Source organism: Neoarius graeffei, chromosome 8 (assembly GCF_027579695.1).
Source record: "Neoarius graeffei isolate fNeoGra1 chromosome 8, fNeoGra1.pri, whole genome shotgun sequence".
NCBI classification, from domain to species: domain Eukaryota; kingdom Metazoa; phylum Chordata; class Actinopteri; order Siluriformes; family Ariidae; genus Neoarius; species Neoarius graeffei.
This window is the reverse complement of record NC_083576.1, coordinates 32,788,874-32,807,897: the sequence shown is the minus strand read 5'-3', so window position 1 is coordinate 32,807,897 and position 19,024 is coordinate 32,788,874. Positions and strand designations below refer to the sequence as shown.

Sequence of the window (19,024 nt, the reverse complement as noted above, 5' to 3'; positions counted from 1 at the left end):
CTGGATGAGCGCCGCTGCATTGGAGATCTCCCCGGAGAACAAGAGAGTCGCCTCCATGCAATTGCAAGTTGCTGAGAGGAAAACTGTGACTGTTGCTTGTGCTTATGCACCAAACAGCAGTGCAGAGTATTTGGCCTTCTTGGAGTCACTGGGTGGTGTCCTGGAAGGGGTACTGACTGGACTCCATAGTTCCCCTGGGGGACTTCAACACTCACATGGGCAATGATGGAGAAACCTGGAGGGGGGTGATTGGGAGGAATGGCCTGCCTGACCTAAACCCGAGTGGTGTTTTGTTGTTGGACTTCTGTGCTCACCATGAATTGGCCATAACAAACACTATGTTTGAGCATAAGGTGATGCATAAGTGCACCTGGTACCAGAACACCTTAGGCCAATGATTGACTGTGTGGTCATATCATCAGATCTGTGGCTGTATGTCTTGGACACTTGGGTGAAGAGAGGAGCAGAGCTGTCAACTGATCACCACCTGGTGGTGAGTTGGATCAGATGGCAGGGAAGCTGCCAGACAGACCTCGCAAACCCAAACATGTAGTAAAGGTGAACTGGGAATGTCTGTGTTCATGAGGTTTTCAATTCTCACCTCCAGAAGAGCTTTTCATGCATCCTGTGGGAGATTGGGGACATGGAATCTGAATGGACCATGTTCAAAGCCTCCATTGTAGAGGCAGCTGGTAGGAGCTGTAGCTATCATGGTGGTAACTTAAGAACCCACTGGTGGACAGCAGCAGTGAAGGAAGCCATCAAGCTGAAGAAAGAGGCTTTTCAGGCTTGGTTGGCGCAGGGGTCCCTTGAGGCAGCAGGCAGGTACTGGGAGGCCAGAAGGGCTGCAGCTTTGGCAGTTGCTGAAGCAAAACCCAGGTGTGGGAGGAGTTTGGGGAGGCCATGGAGAAGGACTTTTGGTTGGCCTCAAGGAAGTTCTGGCAAACTGTTTGGTGACTCAGGAAAGGGAAGCAGGGCTTGCCTCAGGCTGTGTGCAGCCAGGGAGGAAAACTGCTGACCCGAACTGGGAATAGTGTCAGGTGGTGAAAGGAGCACTTTGAAGAACTCCTGAACCCATCCTACACATCCTCCATGGAGACAGTGGAGTCTGAGGACTCGGGGGACGCTTCACCCATATCTCTGACAGCAGTCAAGAAGCTCCTCATGGCAAAGTGCCAGGGGTAGATGAGATTTGCCCTGAGATGCTGAAGGCTCTGGACATTGTTGGGCTGTCTTGGCTGATACACCTCTTCACTGTTGTGTGGAGGTTGGGTACAGTGCCTGTGGAGTGGCGGACCAGGGTGATGGTTCCTCTTTTCAAAAAGGGGAACCGGAGAGTGTGCTCCAATTATAGGGGTATCACACTGCTCAGCCTCCCCAGGAAAGTTTATTCCAAGGTGCTGGAAAGGAGGCTCCAGCCAATGGTCGAATGTCAGATTCAGGAGGAGCAATGCAGAGTCCATCCTGGCCATGGAATGGTGGACCAGCTCTTTACCCTGGCAGGGTTGTTGGGGGGGAGGGGTCATGGGAGTATGACCCGCCCATCTACATGTGTTTTGTAGATTTGGAAAAGGCTTATGACGTTGTCCCCTGGGGGCTCTTGTGGGGGCACTGCAGGAGTATGGGGTATCGGGGCCATTGCTATGAGCCATCTGCTCCTTGTACAACCAAAGTATGAGCTGTGTCCGAATTCTCGGCACAAAGTCAAACATGTTTCTGGTGGGTGTTGGACTCTGCCAAGGCTGCCCCTTGTCACCGATCCTGTTTGTGATATTCATGGATGGGATCTCAAGGCGCAGCTGGGGTGAGGAGGGTGTCTGGTTTGGGAACATCAGAATTGCATCTCTGCTTTTTTGCAGATGATATGGTTCTGTTGGCTTCTTCAGAGCATTACCTTCAGCAAGCACTGGGATGGTTTGCAGCCAAGAGTAAAGTGGCTGGGATGAGAGTCAGCACCTCCAAGTCTGAGGCCATGGTTCTCTGCTGGAAAATGGTGGAATGCTCCCTCCAGGTTGGGAGTGAGTTGTTGCCCCAAGTGAAGGAGTTCGGGTATCTCAGGGTCTTGTTCACAAGTGATGGTAAAATGGAGTGTGAGATGGACAGGTGGATTGGGGCAGCATCAGCAGTAATGCAGGAATTGTGATGAAGAGGGAGCTGAGCTGGAAGGCAAAGCTTTTGATTTACCAGTCAAGCTATGTTCCAACCCTCACCTATGGTCATGAGCTTTGGGTAGTGACCGAAAGGATGAGATCACGGATAAAAGCAGCTGAAATAATCTTTCTCTGCAGGGTGGTTGGGCTCGCTCTTAGAGTGAGGGGCTTGGACATCCGGAGGGATTTCGGAGTAGAGCCGCTGCTCCTTCATGTCAAAAGGAGTCAGCTGAGGTGGTTCAGGCATCTGATTAGGATGCTTCCTGGGCACCTTCCTTTGGAGGTTTTCTGGGCATGTCCAATTGGGAGGAGACCTCAGGGTAGACCCAGAACATGCTGGAGAGCTTATATATCTCATCTGGCCTGGGAGTGCCTTGGGATGCCCCAGGAGGAACTGGAAAGCATTGCTGGGGAGAGGGATGCCTAGAATACCCTGCTAAGCCTGCTGCCACTGTGACCTGACTTTGGATAAGCAGAATAAAATGGATGGATGGATTAATACACTGTCACATAAAGCAGTGCTTTAAAATTCTTTTGTATTCCTGCTTACTTAAGTTTGACTTCAGGGTGCAGCCATATTGCCATTTTGTGGGTGGTGTCAAAGAATCATTGATAAGTTTCCTGTATCTTGATTGGCTTGCTGCTCCTGACACCACAATGTAGCTATGTAGTTAGCTAATAGACAAAACATTGTTGAAAAATGGCAGAGTGCAAATCTTATGGTTATAAAAATAATAAAATGTCATAATAAGGGAAATCATTTTATCTGTGTTCCATTGCTGACAAACCAATGTAAATGACTTGCTAAAAATAGTGGTGACACAACTTGCAAACAGGTCACACTTTAGAAACACTCTTCTTTGGTAGAACCTCTGTTGTTTTGAGCCCAATTGCTTTGAAAGGAATCTACAGGCCAAGCTCTTGGGCTACACAGGTCGAGTTAGACTCAAATCCAAAGCTGTGCCAACAATATTCCAACATTGTCTACAGAAAAAGAATTCAGGCCATGCAAGCTGATTAGCTAGAAGGTATAACATTTAATTTATTAGTTCACATACAATATAAGCTAGACAGACTGTTAAATCTAGATCTAGGCCTTGGTCAAAAATTATGCCTTGCTAAAAAAAAGTGTGTTGATTCACTGTCAAACTTTCAATGTCAAAGTAATGTATATATTTAGGCACTGCCTAAAAGTAGCACTCCTACCAAGTGTAAAATGTGTTAGTAAATAATCCCTTATTTTTTAAAAAGCAAATTAAAAATAAGTGCTGGATAAAAACCTCTCTCTCTTATATAAATAAAGATACAAATTTCGTTGTCCAGTGGTCGTGTCGATCAGATACATTTCCTTACACTTATGAGGTACCTTATGGTCACAAAAGCCATTAAAAATCACGTTGATGCATAACCATAATTCTCTTAATATGGAGCTTCGCTCCACTATAAATTCACATTCAGCTTTGAGCTGTCACTTGCCTATACTTAGACCATATAAAACTATCATGGCACATTGCAGTGAACACAATGTAATGGAACTATGTTTTCCATTTAAACTGTACATTTTTGAGTTTACTGGAGTGTATAGGAACTTTCAAGCTGTAATCAATGACTTCCTGATTAACTGGGTTACAAATATGAGGTGACCGAGACCTGCTTTGGGACAATGTCTATTGTTAAAAGTGCTATTCAAACAAACTTGACCAAATTCCCTTAGTTATCCATCACTATGGGAAAGATAAGAGAACACACAAACCAAATGAGGGAGGAATGTGTTGACCTTCATAAATCAGGGAATGGTTATAAAAGAAAAGCTACTCACCTGAAAATGCCCAATTCTACAGGGCAGTAATAATAATAAAAAAAAAGTGGACACCAACTGGAACATACAAACTTCTCATGGATGGCACGGTGGTGTAGTGGTTAGCATTGTTGTCTCACAGCAAGAAGGTTCTGGATTCAAGCCCAGTGGCTGGTGATGGCCTTTCTGTGTAGAGTTTGCATGTTCTCCCTGTGTCAGCGTGTGTTTCCTCCGGGTGCTCCAGTTTCCCCCACAGTTCAAAGACATGCAGTTAGGTTAGGTTAACATGGGGTGGCCTTGGGCTGAAGTGCCCTTGAGCAAGGTACTTAACCCCGACTGCTCCCTGGGCGCTGAAGTGTGGGTGTGTGTTCTCATTGCTTCAGATGGGTTAAATGCAGAGGATGAATTGAAGTGCGCATGTGACAAATGAAAGGTTCGTTCTTTCTTCTTAACTTGCCTAGAAGAGAACCCAAGGTTATTTTGCCCCTATTTACAGTGAGGAAGATGGTAAGAGAGGCAAAAAATTCCCAAGGGTCACTTTTGGTAAAATTATAAAAACTAAAATCTTATGGTTTCCAAGGCTCCCAAACAACCATCAGATGTCACCTCCCTTCCAACAGATTATTTGGAAGGTGTGCCGGAAAAAAAAGCCTTTTCTGTCAGTTAACCACAAGCAACCACCTCAAGTTTGTGAAACACTACTACAACTTTGATTGAAACCATGTTCTATGGTCTGATGTAACAAAAATTGAGCATTTTTGCAATAAACCCTCAAGGTGGGTTTGGCATAAAAAGAATAGCTATAATGAAAAGAACCCTCTTGCAACTGTAAAATATGGTGTGTTTTTCCTCTAAATGCCCTGGAAACTTGTTACGGTACATGGCATCACAGATTCTATAAAATGCCCTGGTATTCTATGGAATCTGTGATGCCATGTACCGTAACAATAAATACCGTATTTTTAAATTAAATACCGTAATTTTAAATTAAAATCAGGCTGCCTCTGCCAGGAAACAAAATCTGGGTCGTCATTGGATCTTCCAGCAGGGTAATGATCTGAAGCACATGTCCAAATCAACACAAAAATGGTTAACTGACCACAGAATCAAGCTTCTGCCCTGGTCATCTCAGTCCCCTGACCTGAACTCCATTGAAAACCTGTGGGGTGAGCTAAAGAAGAGAGTGCAAAATAGAGGGCTGAGGACCCTGCATGATCTGGAGAGATTCTGTCAAGAGGAATGGTCTCAGATGCCTTGCTTTGTATTCTCCAACCTTATAAAATGTTACAGGAGAAGACTTAGTGCTGTTTTACTGGCTCAGGAAGGTTGTACAAAGTATTAAATGCAGGGGTGCCAATAATAGTGGCACATGTGTTTTTGACGAAAATAGTTATTTCTTGATGGATTTGTTTTTCTCTGAATAAATTTACTTCAATTAAAGGTTGGATTTTATATCTATAAAATCCTTATCTACACACACACACACACACACACACGTGTGTATGCTGGGTGTGATTTGCTAGGGGGGATGGTGGGGATCATCCCCCACTCTGGTTTTTATTTCTGCTGAAAAAAAATCCTCGGGGACAACCCCGTCAATAAAACAAACAAACCAAAAAAAAAGTTGACATGACAGGTATGTTGTGACACAGTTTTCTATGGTCTACATTGCACTCACTTTCAAAATGACCCGAAGTGGCAGCTTTGATGTTCACGAACGTCCCCAGCAAATAGATACATTGTAGATAATAATATCCAGAGTGTGAACGTGGATTTAGCGCCATGAATCACATCCTTACTGATGAGCACAACAGAATGAATGTATCCACACTGACAGCCTTCTTTTCCTCGCTGTCAATGGGCCAGACATGCGTTCCTTCCCTGCTGAGAAATTCGCAGAAATATGGATTAAAGAAGGGCGAAACACGGCGGATAGCACACCGACGGGAAAGCAGAAAAGGCCACATGAACTGCGCCATCAGAGCAAACTGTTTATTTAGTATTCATGTATTTTAGTGATTTTCGAGTCACTGTCCATTTAATCCGGAGGGAGAGAAACATCACAGCAACGCGACAAGCAATGCGAACTTTGTTGTGTGTTAGTGTTCGTGTATTTAGTCAGAGAGATAGGAAGATGAATTTACTATCTCTGGTTCATTTTCATTTAGTGTTTGTGGCAGCGGGGGCGTGGTCAAGCATCGGTCTGTGACAGAAGGACGGCAGGACAGAACTGATTTCACACAACTCGCTTTTATTCAGCTTTTCAGATTCTATCTGCACACACATCAGTCGTCTAGTTGTGGAGAGAGCTCCCTCTGCTCTCGCTCTCTCTCCTTAAATAGGGCGCGGTCACTGGGAAGACACACAAACACATTAATTAATGACAGGTGTAGTGATTCTGCCACTTACCTTCCCTGACTCCGCCCTCCTGTCACAGACCGATGCTTGACCACGCCCCCGCTGCCACAGTGTTATTCATTTGATATCATCGGATGTTATTGAGCTGTTAGCCTATTGTTACCTTAGTTTTGTGATGTTTCATGATTAAAAAAAAAAACATCCCCCCCCTTCTGGTTTTTTGACAAATTGCACCCTGTGTGTATGTATACGTGTGTGTGTACACACACACGTATATAATGTGTATAAAAAAATATATATATAATATATATCATCTCATTATCTCTAGCCGCTTTATCCTGTTCTACAGGGTCGCAGGCAAGCTGGAGCCTATCCCAGCTGACTACGGGCAAAAGGCGGGGTACACCCTGGACAAGTCGCCAGGTCATCACAGGGCTGACACATAGACACAGACAACCATTCACACTCACACCTACGGTCAATTTAGAGTCACCAGTTAACCTAACCTGCATGACTTTGGGGGAAACCGGAGCACCCGGAGGAAACCCACGCGGACACGGGGAGAACATGCAAACCCCGCACAGAAAGGCCCTCGCCGGCCACGGGGCTCAAACCCGGACCTTCTTGCTGTGAGGCGACAGCGCGAACCACTACACCACCGTGCCGCCCATATATATATATATATATATATATTTTGTGTGTGTGTGTGTGTATATATATATATACACACACACACACACACACACATATATATATATATATATATATATATATACACACACACATTTTATACACATTATATATGTGTGTGTACACACACACACGTATACATACACACGTACATGTATGTGTGTGTGTATATATATATATATATATATATATATATATATATATATATATACACACATACACATACATATATATATATATATACACACACACACACACACACACACACACACACACACACAGGAATTAGAGCGGGTGGGTGGAGCACAGAAGTATGGCAGGCCAGAACTGAGTTCCAAAAAAACTCTTTATTTGCACTTTTCAGTGTCTACACTCTCCCAGCCATACATGCACGCACACGTCGTCCGGTTGGGGAGAGCTCCCTTCCTCTGCTCTCTCTCTCCTTTTATAGGGCACAGTCATTGGGGAAGACACACAAACACAGATTAACCAACATCAGGTGTAGTGATTCTGCCACTTACCTTCCCTGACTCCACTCTCCGTTCACAGACAGACGCTTAACCACACCCCCGCTGCCACATACCCCCACCGCCGGACTAAGGCCGGGGAGCCGTCCAGCCTGCAGCCAACTCCCCCCCTTGACAAGAGAGGAAAGCCGCAATGACCATCTAGGCCCCCGGCCTGTGGATCACCTTGAACTTAAACAGCTGGAGTGCCAGATATCAATGGGTGATCCGGCCATTGGCATCCTTCATGCAGTGGAGCCACTGGAGGGGCGAGTGGTCCAAACAGAGGGTGAAAGGGCATCCCAGTAGGTCGGAGGGGAGGGCGAGAACCGCCCACTTGATGGCAAGGCACTCTTTCTCTATAGTGCTGTAGCGGCCCTCACACAATGACAGCTTCCTGTTGATGTACAGCACTGGACGATCCTCCCCCTCCACCTCCTAGGACAGAACAGCCCCCAGCCCCCTGTCTGACGCATCCATCTGCAAAACAAAGGGGAGAGTGAAGTCAGGGGAGTGTAACAGTGGCCCCACACACACTGCAGCCTTTACCTCAGAGAAAGCCCGCTGGCATTGCTCCATCCACTGGACCAGATCTGGTGCCCCCTTTTAAGTGAGATTAGTCAACGGGCTGGTGACGTCCGAATAATTAGGTATAAGCCTATGATAGTAGCCAGCCAGCCCCAAGAACTGTCTCACCCCCTTTTTGGTCTTGGGCCTTGGGCAGGCTGCAAATCGCTGCTGTCTTATTAATTTGGGGACACACCTGCCCATTGCCCAAGTGGAACTCCAGATACCATACTTCCACCCGCCCAATCGCACACTTCTTCGGGTTGGCTGAGAGACCTGCTCGCCTCAGTGACCCAAGGACGGCCTTAAGGTGTTGTAAATGCCGCGTGAAGTTGTTCCTATAGATTAAGATATCGTCTAGGTATGCGGCCACATAGGTGGCATGGGGGCAGAGGACCCTGTCCATAAGCCACTGGAACATAGCGGCGCCCCAAACAGCCCAAAAGGAAGTGTGACAAGCTGGTGTAAGCCAAACAGTGTGGAAAAGGCCATTTTCTCTCTGGATAAATGGAGTCAAGAGGGATCTGCCAATATCCCTTTGTCAAATCCAGTGTTGAATAAAAATGAGTCGTGCCTAGTCGATCAAGCAACTCATCAATACGAGGCATTGGGTATGCATCGAATTTAGACACCACGTTGACTTTCTATAGTCCACACAGAACCGGACCGACCCGTTGGCCTTGGGAACCAAGACCACCGGGCTGCTCCAGTCACCATGGGACTCCTCGACGATGCCCATGTCGAACATGGCCTCGAGTTCTTCCCAAACCACCTTTTTCTTGTGTTCGGGCAGCCTGTATGGGCGGCTGCGCACTACCACCCCCGGGGGTGTCTCAACGTGGTGTTCTATAAGGCAGGTGCGGCCAGGCAGGGGTGAGAACACATCCGAAAATTCAGCTTGAAACTGGGCAACCTCCGTGAGTTGGGTCGAGGAGAGGTGGTCTCCACAGGGGACCGGAGTGGTAAGCGATGCCAATGTTCTCCTTTGAACCTTTGGCCCCAGCTCCACCTTCTCTGAAACCTACTACACCAATGCCATGGGGACCTGCTCGTCCCAAAGTTTTAACAGATTGAGGTGGTAAAGCTGTAACGCCCCACCCCTGTCCGTTCGCCTCACCTCATAGTCGATGTCCGCGACTGGCCATGTGACCTCAAAGGGTCCTTGCCACTTGGCAATCAATTTGGAGCCCGACGTGGGCAACAGCACGAGCACTTTATCTCCCAGTGCGAACTCCCTAAGGCGCGTGCCCCTGTCGTACAGGCGGATTTGCCGTTCTTGGGCCTGCCGCAAATTCTCCTGGGTTAGGTGTGTGAGGGTGTGGAGTTTTGCGCTCAGGTCGATAACGTATTGAACTTCATTTTTGATCATTGAAGGTCCCTCCTCCCAATTTTCCCGCAGTACATCTAGGATGCCATGCGACTTATGCCCATATAATAATTTGAATGGGGAGAACCCCGTGGAGGCTTGTGGGACCTCTCACACTGAATAGCAGGGGCTCGAGCCATTTATCCCAGTTATGTGCGTCCTTGCTTACAAATTTTTTAATAATGGTTTTGATGGTGCGATTAAACCGTTCAACTAAGCCGTCCATTTGTGGGTGATAAATGCTGGTGCAGATCAGCTTAATTCCCAGTAACCCATCCAGTTCGCGCAGTGTGCGTGACATAAACATAGTGCCATGATCAGTCAGAATCTCTTTGGGGATTCCAACTTGGGAGATGACGTGGAAGAGTGCTTCCACAATACTACGTGCTGAGATATTGCGAAGAGGCACTGCTTCCGGATATCGCGTTGCATCGTCCACCAGAACTAAAATAAAGTGATATCCTCGTGTTGACCGCTCTAATGGCCTGACGAGATTCATCCCAATTCTTTCGAATGGGGTCTCGATTAATGGCAAAAGGCGCAAAGGCGCTTTTCGAATGGCTGCTGGATTTACTAACTGGCATTCACAGCTTGCCGTACACCACCTACGGACATCGCCGCGAATCCCTGGCCAATAGAACCGGGCCATTATTCGGGCTAGTGTTTTATCCTGCCCCAAGTGTCCAGCCATGGGATTAAAGTGAGCCGCCTGGAATACCAATTCCCAGCGGCTCTTTGGGATCAAAAGCTGTGTGATCAGCTCCTTAGTCTGAGTGTCTTGCATCACTCTGTATAATCTATCCTTCATAATGGAAAAATAGGGGAAGGATGGGGTGGCGTTTGGCCATCGATTACTCTCACTTGGTCAAATGCATGCCGCAGAGTCTCGTCTCACGACTGCTCTAACGGGAAATCTGCGAGGGATTCCCCGAGAGAGGGAGGAGGAGCCTGCTGCTCCTCACTGACGCAGTGCTGACGTAGACGGCTCTGTGACCACTGCTCCCGCCAATGCCACACTGGGACCTCCCCCTGCTGAACTATGGCAGGCCCCACTTTTCACTAAATGAGTCATTAATTCCCGAAATCCTGGCCAATCAGTCCCCAAAATTATCGAGTGAGTAAGGCAAGGATTAACTGCCGCCTTTACACTAAATTTCTCCCCTCAAAATAGAATGTGGACCGACACTAAAGGGTAGTTGTGAACATCCCCGTGCGCGCACACAACACCTTCACCAATTGTGCTCTTCCCAATGCCTCATCTTGCACCAGGCTTTGGCAGATTGAGGTCTGATTACAGCCGGAGTCCACCAAAGCCTGATACATATCCCCTTGGATACTCACCAGTATGCGATACGCTCCGGCCTGATCGAGGGTGGTCCCTGGCGTGTCAGGGATCCGGACCACCGCGCCCACCTCCATTGCTGAGCACACTGATGCTGGAGGTGCCCCGGCTCCCCACAGCACCAGCAAACTGGCCCGGGCTCTCTCTCTGCACCGGCATTCTGGAGCTCACTCACCTGAGGGGGGGAAGAGACAGACATGGAAGTGGGAAACGGGAGGGCACTGTGGGTGTGGTGGGCCGGCTGGGGTGGAGCCGGCCCCCGCCTCCGCAGTGGGGGAACGGGGCGAGGAACAGAAGGGGAGAGAGAGAGAGGAGACATGCTGTCCTGCCATCGGAACAGCCGCCAAATGGTCCTCCACCAGCTCGATGGCCTGATCCAGCGACACCGGGTGATGGCACTGGACCCACTCCATGGTTCCTTCGGGAAGTTGGGCGATGAAATGTTCCAGTACCACCAAATCGATGATTCCCTCGGTGTCGCGGTTGTCAGCCCTCAGCCACCGCCAGCAGGCATCCTGGAGTTGCTGGCCAAATGCAAACAGCTGGCCAACCTCCTCTAGGCACAGAGTGCAAAAGCGCTGTCGATGTTGTTCCGGGGTGTGCCCCACACGCTGGAGGATGACCCAGCAGATGTCTGCTTCGACCAGCCAGCTGTCCTCGGGGAGCTGTAGTGTGGCCAGCTGTGCCTCGCCCATTAGCAGGGGGAGGAGGCGCGCCACACGCTGTTCCACCGGCCAGCCCGAGGCCTCTGCTGCCTGCTCAAAGAGCGCGAGGAAGGCCTCGGGGTTGTCGTGTGGGCCCATCTTCGTTTGGGTGAGGTGGGGAGGGCCCAAGGTGGTGGAGGTGGTGGACCCTGCCGATGCGAGGAGGTGCCAGACCGCCTGATGATCTTCCTGCTGCGCCAGCACCAGGGCCTCGAACCTTTGCTCCTGCTCTTTCCAGAGGGCAACCAGTGTCTGGTGCTGGCTCTGTTGGGCCGTGGAGAGGGCATGGATCAGGTCCTTAAAGGGGGAGGACTCCATGGGCTGTTCTCCTCTGTGCTCCCATTCCCGGGTTTCAGCACCACTGTAGGAATTAGAGCAGGTGGGTGGAGCACAGAAGTACGGCAGGCCAGAACTGAGTTCCAAAAAAACTCTTTATTTGCACTTTTCAGTGCCTACTTTACACTCTCCCAGCCACACACATACACAAGTCGTCTGGTTGGGGAGAGCTCCCTTCCTCTGCTCTCTCTCTCTCCTTTTATAGGGCGCGGTCACTGGGGAAGACACACAAACACGTTAACCAACATCAGGTGTAGTGATTCTGCCACTTACCTTCCCTGACTCCGCCCTCTGTTCACAGACCGACACTTGACCACACCCCTGCTGCCACAACACACACACACACACCCCTCCACGATTATTGGTCCCCCTTGTAAAGTTTAGTAAAAAGGGTGAGAAAAAAAATCCACCTTTTGTTGAAGTCTCATCTCACACTGACAAAAATGAGAAAATCTTTTAATTGAAATAAATTTATTCAGAGAACAACAAATCCTTCATCAAGAAATAATTATTTTCAACAAAAACACAAGTGCCCCTATTATTGGCACCCCTGTATTTAATACTTTGTACAACCTCCCTTTGCCAGTAAAGCAGCACTGAGTCTCTCCTGTAACATTTTATAAGGTTGGAGATACAGAACAGGGCATCTAAAACCATTCTTCTTTACACAATCTCTCCAGATCATCCAGGGTCCTCAGCCCTCTCTTGTCTACCCTCCTCTTCAGCTCACCCCACAGGCTTTCAATGGGGTTCAGGTCAGGGGACTGAGATGACCAGGACAGAAGCTTGATTCTGTGGTCAGCTAAGCATTTGTGTGTTGATTTGGACATGTGCTTCAGATCATTGTCTTGCTGGAAGATCCAATGACAACCCAGTTTTAGTTTCCTGGCAAAGGAGCCAGATTTTGATTTAAAATGTTCTGGTATTTCATGGAGTCCATGATGCCATGTACCCTAACAAGGTTTCCAGGGGCTTTGGAGGAAAAATTGCCCTAAAACATCACAGAACTTCCACTATATTTTACAGTTGGGATTGGGTTCTTTTCATTATAGCCATCTTTCTTTTTATGCCAAACCTACTGCGAGTGTTTATTGCCAAAAAGCTCCATTTTTGTTTCATCAGACCACAGAACACAGTTCCATCAAAAGCTGTAGTAGCATTTCACAAACTTCAAGTGCTTACATTTGTGGTTAACTGAACAAAAAGGCTTTTTTTCTGGCAAACCTTCCAAATAATCTGTTGGCACTGGGGTTGGTGTCTGATGGTGGTTTTGGAGACTTGGAAATCACAAGATTATACTTTTTCTCATAATTCACCAACAGTTATCCTTGGGTTGGTTTTTTTTTTTGCCTCTCTTACCTTCCTCACTGTACATGGGGGCAAAATAAACTTCAGTCCTCTTCCAGGCAGGTTTCTAACAGTTGCAGTTGGCATCCAATTTTTTTATTATTGCTCTAACATTAAAAATGAATATTTTCAGGCAAGTCATTAAAAAAAAAACATTCCCTGACTTATGAAGGTTAACACACTTCTCCCTCATTTGATTTGTGTATTCTCTTATCTTTCCCATGTTGATGGATGACTAAGGGAATTTGGCCTCTGTCACCTCATATTTGTTCCCCAGTTTATCAGGAAGTCAGGGATTACAGCTTGAAAGTTCCTACACACTCCAATCAACTCAGAAATACTGTACAACTTAAATGGGAAACATTCTTCAGTTACATTGTGTTCACTATCATTTCCAGGGTGGCAATAATAGTGGCACATGTATTTTTGATGAAAATTATTATTTCTTGATGAGGAATTTGTTTTTCTTGAAATAAATTTGTTTCAAATAAAGCTTGGATTTCTCTAATTTTTTTTCAGTGTGAGATGAAGCGACTTCACCAAAAGCTGGATTTTTTTTTCTGACCCTTTTTAGTCATCTTTTCAAGGGGTACCAATAATTGTGGAGGGTAATATATGTTAGGGTTTTGCTGGGAATCGAACCCAGGTCGCTGGTGTAGTAATCCAGCAAACCCCCACTAGGCCACCAGGGGAATGACTCAAGTGCAGAGGAGTGAGGCAAAAGTAGAGTAGAAAAAAACAGTTTATTTTCAATGCAAAAAATCCAAGGCAAAAAACAAAAGTATAATCCAAATGCTCAGAAGATATATGGGAAAAAATAAAAAATCCAAAAGTTCAAAGTCAAAACAAAAAGCCAAAAAATAAGAAAAGAAAAGGCAAAAATCCAAACGCTCAGAAGATCCAAAATGGTAAATACAAAGTCCAAAAAGTCCACAAGAAAGCAAAGTACAAAAGACCACAAAGACAAAGGCAAGGAACACGGAACAGAGGTCTCTAGTGATAACAGCACAAAGACTCCGTGACTAGGGACCAAACTGAGGAAGTATTTATACACAGGGAAATTAAGAAACTTGGTGGGGCAGGAAATAAAGAACAGGTGGGGGTAAAAGACACATGGAAACAGGCAATCAAAACAAACACAAAACACAGAAGCGGTGGCGGCCTCTAGAGGCCAAAACAAACATGACAAGATAAAGCAATAACAGCGGCCTCTAGAGGCCAAGACAGTCCCCAGTCCGAACAATATATATATGAGAGAGAGAGAGAGAGATGTGGTTCTGCGGATAATATGTGGAGTGTTTTGTCGTGTTCTGTTGTGTGTCTTCATGATGCTTTCTCGGTCATATTCCCTTCTTTCTTTTAATCTATTCTGTTGTATTGTCATGACTGTCTATTCTTTTCTACAAACTAAAAAGAATATGTGTAGCATTTTGTCATATTCTTTTCTATGTTTTCAAAATGCTTTCTATTCAATCATATTCCCTTCTGTTCTCTTATACTCCATTATATTGTCTTAATATCTATCCTATTATTAATTTGGATAGCGGCGGTTCCACGGCATGGGCGCCTTCTTCACCAGCACAGCCACGAAGAAGCCACCGGTGTTCTGGTGATGGGGCAGTATCCTCATACATCTCTCCAGCTGCATGCTCTTGAGTTTCTCAGGGTCAGTCGGAGGGAACATGGACGGTCTGATCTGAGTGTGACGATTCGAGGGAACTTCGGCCCAATCAGAGTACCACTGACCCTCTCTGGTCATCACCTTCCAGGATGTGATACCAGGCATGTACTTTAGACCAGGCAGGTCAGCAGAGGCGTCAGCCAGCTCGAGGGCACCTTCACTCTTCTCCAGTAGGGAAGCGATCACTGCTTCATCCTTGATGGGGTTCAGAGAGCAAGTGGAGTAAACCATCCGCCCACCTACAGCCAGCTGCTCCACGCCACACACCGCAATCCTCAACTGCAGGCCATGGAGCTGGAGGCTGTTGCTGGTCGTCCATTTCTTCCACATGTCTATATTCTTATGCATCGTTCCGTCTCCGCTGCAGGGCACATCGCACAGCACTCGGTCATAAAACAGGATGTCCTTCTTTCCATTGCTCTCCACTTGCAGGCGTGGGATACAAGAGGCATCATGGTTCACCACCATGATACACGGACTGTTCAGCCTCTTAGCCTGGTGCACAAGCAGGTAACATTGCTTATTATCCACATCGTTAGCTATTACAAAGCCCTCAGGAAAGGGCACATCCATATCAGAATGGAGCATCTCTATAAGCTGAGCGGTCTTCGATCCTGGAGCAGCACACATATCTAAAATCTTGTGGTGAGGTTCAATTTTCAGCAGCAGAGGAGGAATCATACTGACCGCCTCCTGTCGGCTGATGTTTCCAGACTCCGTCTCGTTCACTAAAAACTGGTGGAACTTCTCCAGAAGTGGAGACTTGCGCAAAATCTTCCTGCTCATGTTCGTGTGCCAAGCCAGTTCATCCGGGTACCAGCTTAGAGCCTGAGGTGCTTCAATCTTCTGTCCATCGATCTCCAGGTCCTGTATTTCTTCGAAGTATTTCTCTTTCAGGGTATGTAGGATCTCTCTGGCGTGACTTTTGTAGCCGGTGATGCGGATGGTGGCAGGCAGTGGTTCTCTCATAGCCGCCATAAACTCCTCAAACTCCCCTTCGGGGATGATCTTCAGCTCATGGTAGTACTGCTCAAACAGCTTGTTCTCCTTGATGATTTCAGAGTAGCCTGCACCCCAACCAGCATCATCTCTACTCCTCTTTCCTTCCAGTCATCCATCTTTGTTGCTTTGTCTGTTCCTACTTCTTTTACCCATGTTGGAGAAATGCACTACTCGGGACAGAAACCTGCGAAGCGTTATTGTTGTTTTTGAGACTGTAAACGTTCCCTGCATGTGGGTGGACCACAGAGGATGGCAGGACAGAGATCAGGGTGAACAGGAGGCTTTATTGCCGCACTTTTCAGTCTGACAATTAAATAAGCAAACAGAGAGACAGAGACACACACACTGTAGTCTCCTCTGGGGAAGCTCCCTTCCGGTCTCACTCTCCCTCCTTAAATAGGGCACGGTCACTGGGAAGACACACACAAACACAGGGTAATTGCCGTCAGGTGTAGTGATTCTGCCACTTACCTTCCCTGACTCCACCCTCCTGTCACAGACCGATGCTTGACCACGCCCCCGCTGCCACACTAATGTTACTAGAAAAGACAGACTTCTACATTCTCTTTATTTGGCAAAATTATGCTAAAACATTTTTCTGAAAGGACTTTAGATAAGTTAACATTATTCATGTTAGCATAACTCCATTTTTACATTCTAATTAACAGTATCCAAGTTAACTACCTATGTGTTAATGTTAGCCATGGACAAGGCTATGGCAACTTGGCAGGCAAATCCATAAAAAGTCATTTGACTAACCAGATTGCATAGCTGGGCGGCATGGTGGTGTAGTGGTTAGCACTGTCGCCTCACAGCAAGAAGGTCTGGGTCCGAGCCCCATGGCCGGCGAGGGCCCTTCTGGGCGGAGTTTTCATGTTCTCCCCGTGTCCGCGTGGGTTTCCTCCGGGTGCTCCAGTTTCCCCCACAGTCCCAAGACATGCAGGTTAGGTTAACTGGTGACTCTAAATTGACCGTAGGTGTGAATATGAGTATGAATGGTTGTCTGTGTCTATGTGTCAGCCCTGTGATGACCTGGTGACTTGTCCAGGGTGTACCCCGCCTTTCACCCATAGTCAGCTGGGATGGGCTCCAGCTTGCCTGCAACCCTGGAGAACAGGATAAAGCAGCTAGAGATAATGAGATGAGATGAGACTGCATAGCTATTGCAATGTTATCGCTAGCTCTAAAAGCACAGACAAGTTCATTGCAAACTTTCTCTTGGAATAAAATGTTTACATACCTCAATATGCTTCCGCAGGCGGAATTATGAGATTTGTAGGCTGTGATGTGGTTCATTTTAGGCAATCAAAGCAAACATTTAAAACAAAACAAATCTTTAATCCATACAGAAAACTGAAACATTGGTTCTCAGTATGACTATGGGTGTGTGTATTCCCCAGAAGAACTGCCTCCTTCCATTCTGCCATCAACTGATTGTGTTCAAATAATGTTGCAGAGAAATCATTGAGCTTGATTTTATACAGTCTATGGATGTGATGTGACCCTAGTGATTACTGATAGGCTGTCTCAGTGTCACCTGTGAAAAAACAATCACATTTTAGAAAGAAAAAAGCATGCACTTTCTAAGCTGTTTCATAGTAGTGAGTAATGAGGACCGTGATAGAAATGTAGTGGAGTGAAAAGTACAATATTTGTCTTTCAAATGTAGTGAAGTTAAAGTCATAAGTTTCTAAAAAAAAAATAACGCTCATGTAAAGTACAGATACTCAAAAAGTGCACTTAAGTACAGTACTCAAATAAATGTACTTCGCTACTGTCCACCTCTGGTAAAAGCGAAAGAAACCACTCATTCACTCCGGTCCTCTCTGGAGACCACCTCTCACTGGCCCAACTCATGAAGGTTGCCAGAGTGTAAGCAGAATTTTACGATGTGTTCTCACCCCTTCCCAGCCACACTCACCTCATGGAACATCACATTGAAATGCCCCCGGGGTAGTGGTGTGTAGCCACCCACACTGCTTGCCCATACACACACACAAAAAAAAAGGTGGTTCAGGATGAACTCAAGGTTATGCTCAAAATGGGAATAATCAAGGCCTACAGTAACTGGAGCAGCCCGGTGGTCCTGGTCCCCAAGACTGAGGGGTCGGTCCGGTTCTGTGTGGACTATAGAATAGTCAATGTGGTATCTAAATTCAACGTGTACCCAATGCCTCGCATTGATGAGTTGCTTGATTGATTAGGTGCTGCTCACCTTTATTCAACACTGGATTTGACAGAGGGATATTGGCAGATCCCCTTGACTCCTCTATCCCGAGAGAAAACAGCCTTTTCCATACCATTTGGCTTACACCAATTCGTCATGCTTCCTTTTGGGTTATTTGCCACTCCCACTACATTCTGGCAGCTTATGGACAAAATCTTCCACCCCCATGCCTACTAAGATAGCATCATTATATATAGCAATGATTGGCTGCAGCACCTAGAACATGTTAGGGCCATCCTGGAGTCGCTGAAGTGTGCGGGCTTCATGGCTAACCCGAAAAAGGGTGCAATTGGCCGGATGCAAGTATGGTATCTGGGTTTCCACTTGGGTCATGGGCAGGTGCGTCCCCAAATTGACAAGACTGCAGCAATTGCAGCCTGCCCGAGGCCCAAGACCAAAAAGGGTGTGAAGTAATTCCTGGGGTTGGCCGGCTACTATCACAGATTCATACCTAACTCTTTGGACACCACCAACCCGCTGACTGAGCTCACTAAAAAAGAAGCACCAGATCCAGTCCAGTGGATGGAGCAGTGCCAATAGGCCTTCACCAAGGTAAAGGTTGCACTGTGTGGGGCCACTTTTACACTCTGAATTCTCTCGCTCTCTTTTGTTTTACAGACAGATGTGATGGACAGAGGGCTGGAAGCCATTTTGGCCTAGGAGGTGGGCAAGGAATGTCCAGTGCTGTACATCAGCTGCAAGCTCTTGATGCGAGAAAGTAAGTCCAGCATCATCGAGAAGGTGGCCATAAAGTGCGTGGTCCTTTCTGTCCTGTCGGGGGGGGGGGGGGGATGGTCTGCTGCAGCTCGGACGGCTCCCTGGCACAAGTCAGGTGGTAGGGGTATGTGGCAGCAGGAACATGGTGAAGCGTCAGTTTGTGAATCAAGGGCAGGGCTAGGGAAGGTGAGTGGCAAAGTCATTATACCTGTTGTCAATTAATGTTGTGTATG

General features: G+C 47.0%; 1 protein-coding gene across 1 annotated transcript; it reads right to left on the bottom strand.

Moving 5' to 3' along the window:
- Positions 1 to 14,695: 14,695 nt before the first annotated feature.
- LOC132889883 (RNA cytosine C(5)-methyltransferase NSUN2-like) lies at positions 14,696 to 16,000 on the bottom strand. Its single transcript, XM_060926705.1, is given in 1 exon segment — positions 14,696 to 16,000. A coding segment is annotated over 1 exon segment (1,305 nt).
- Positions 16,001 to 19,024: the final 3,024 nt, after the last annotated feature.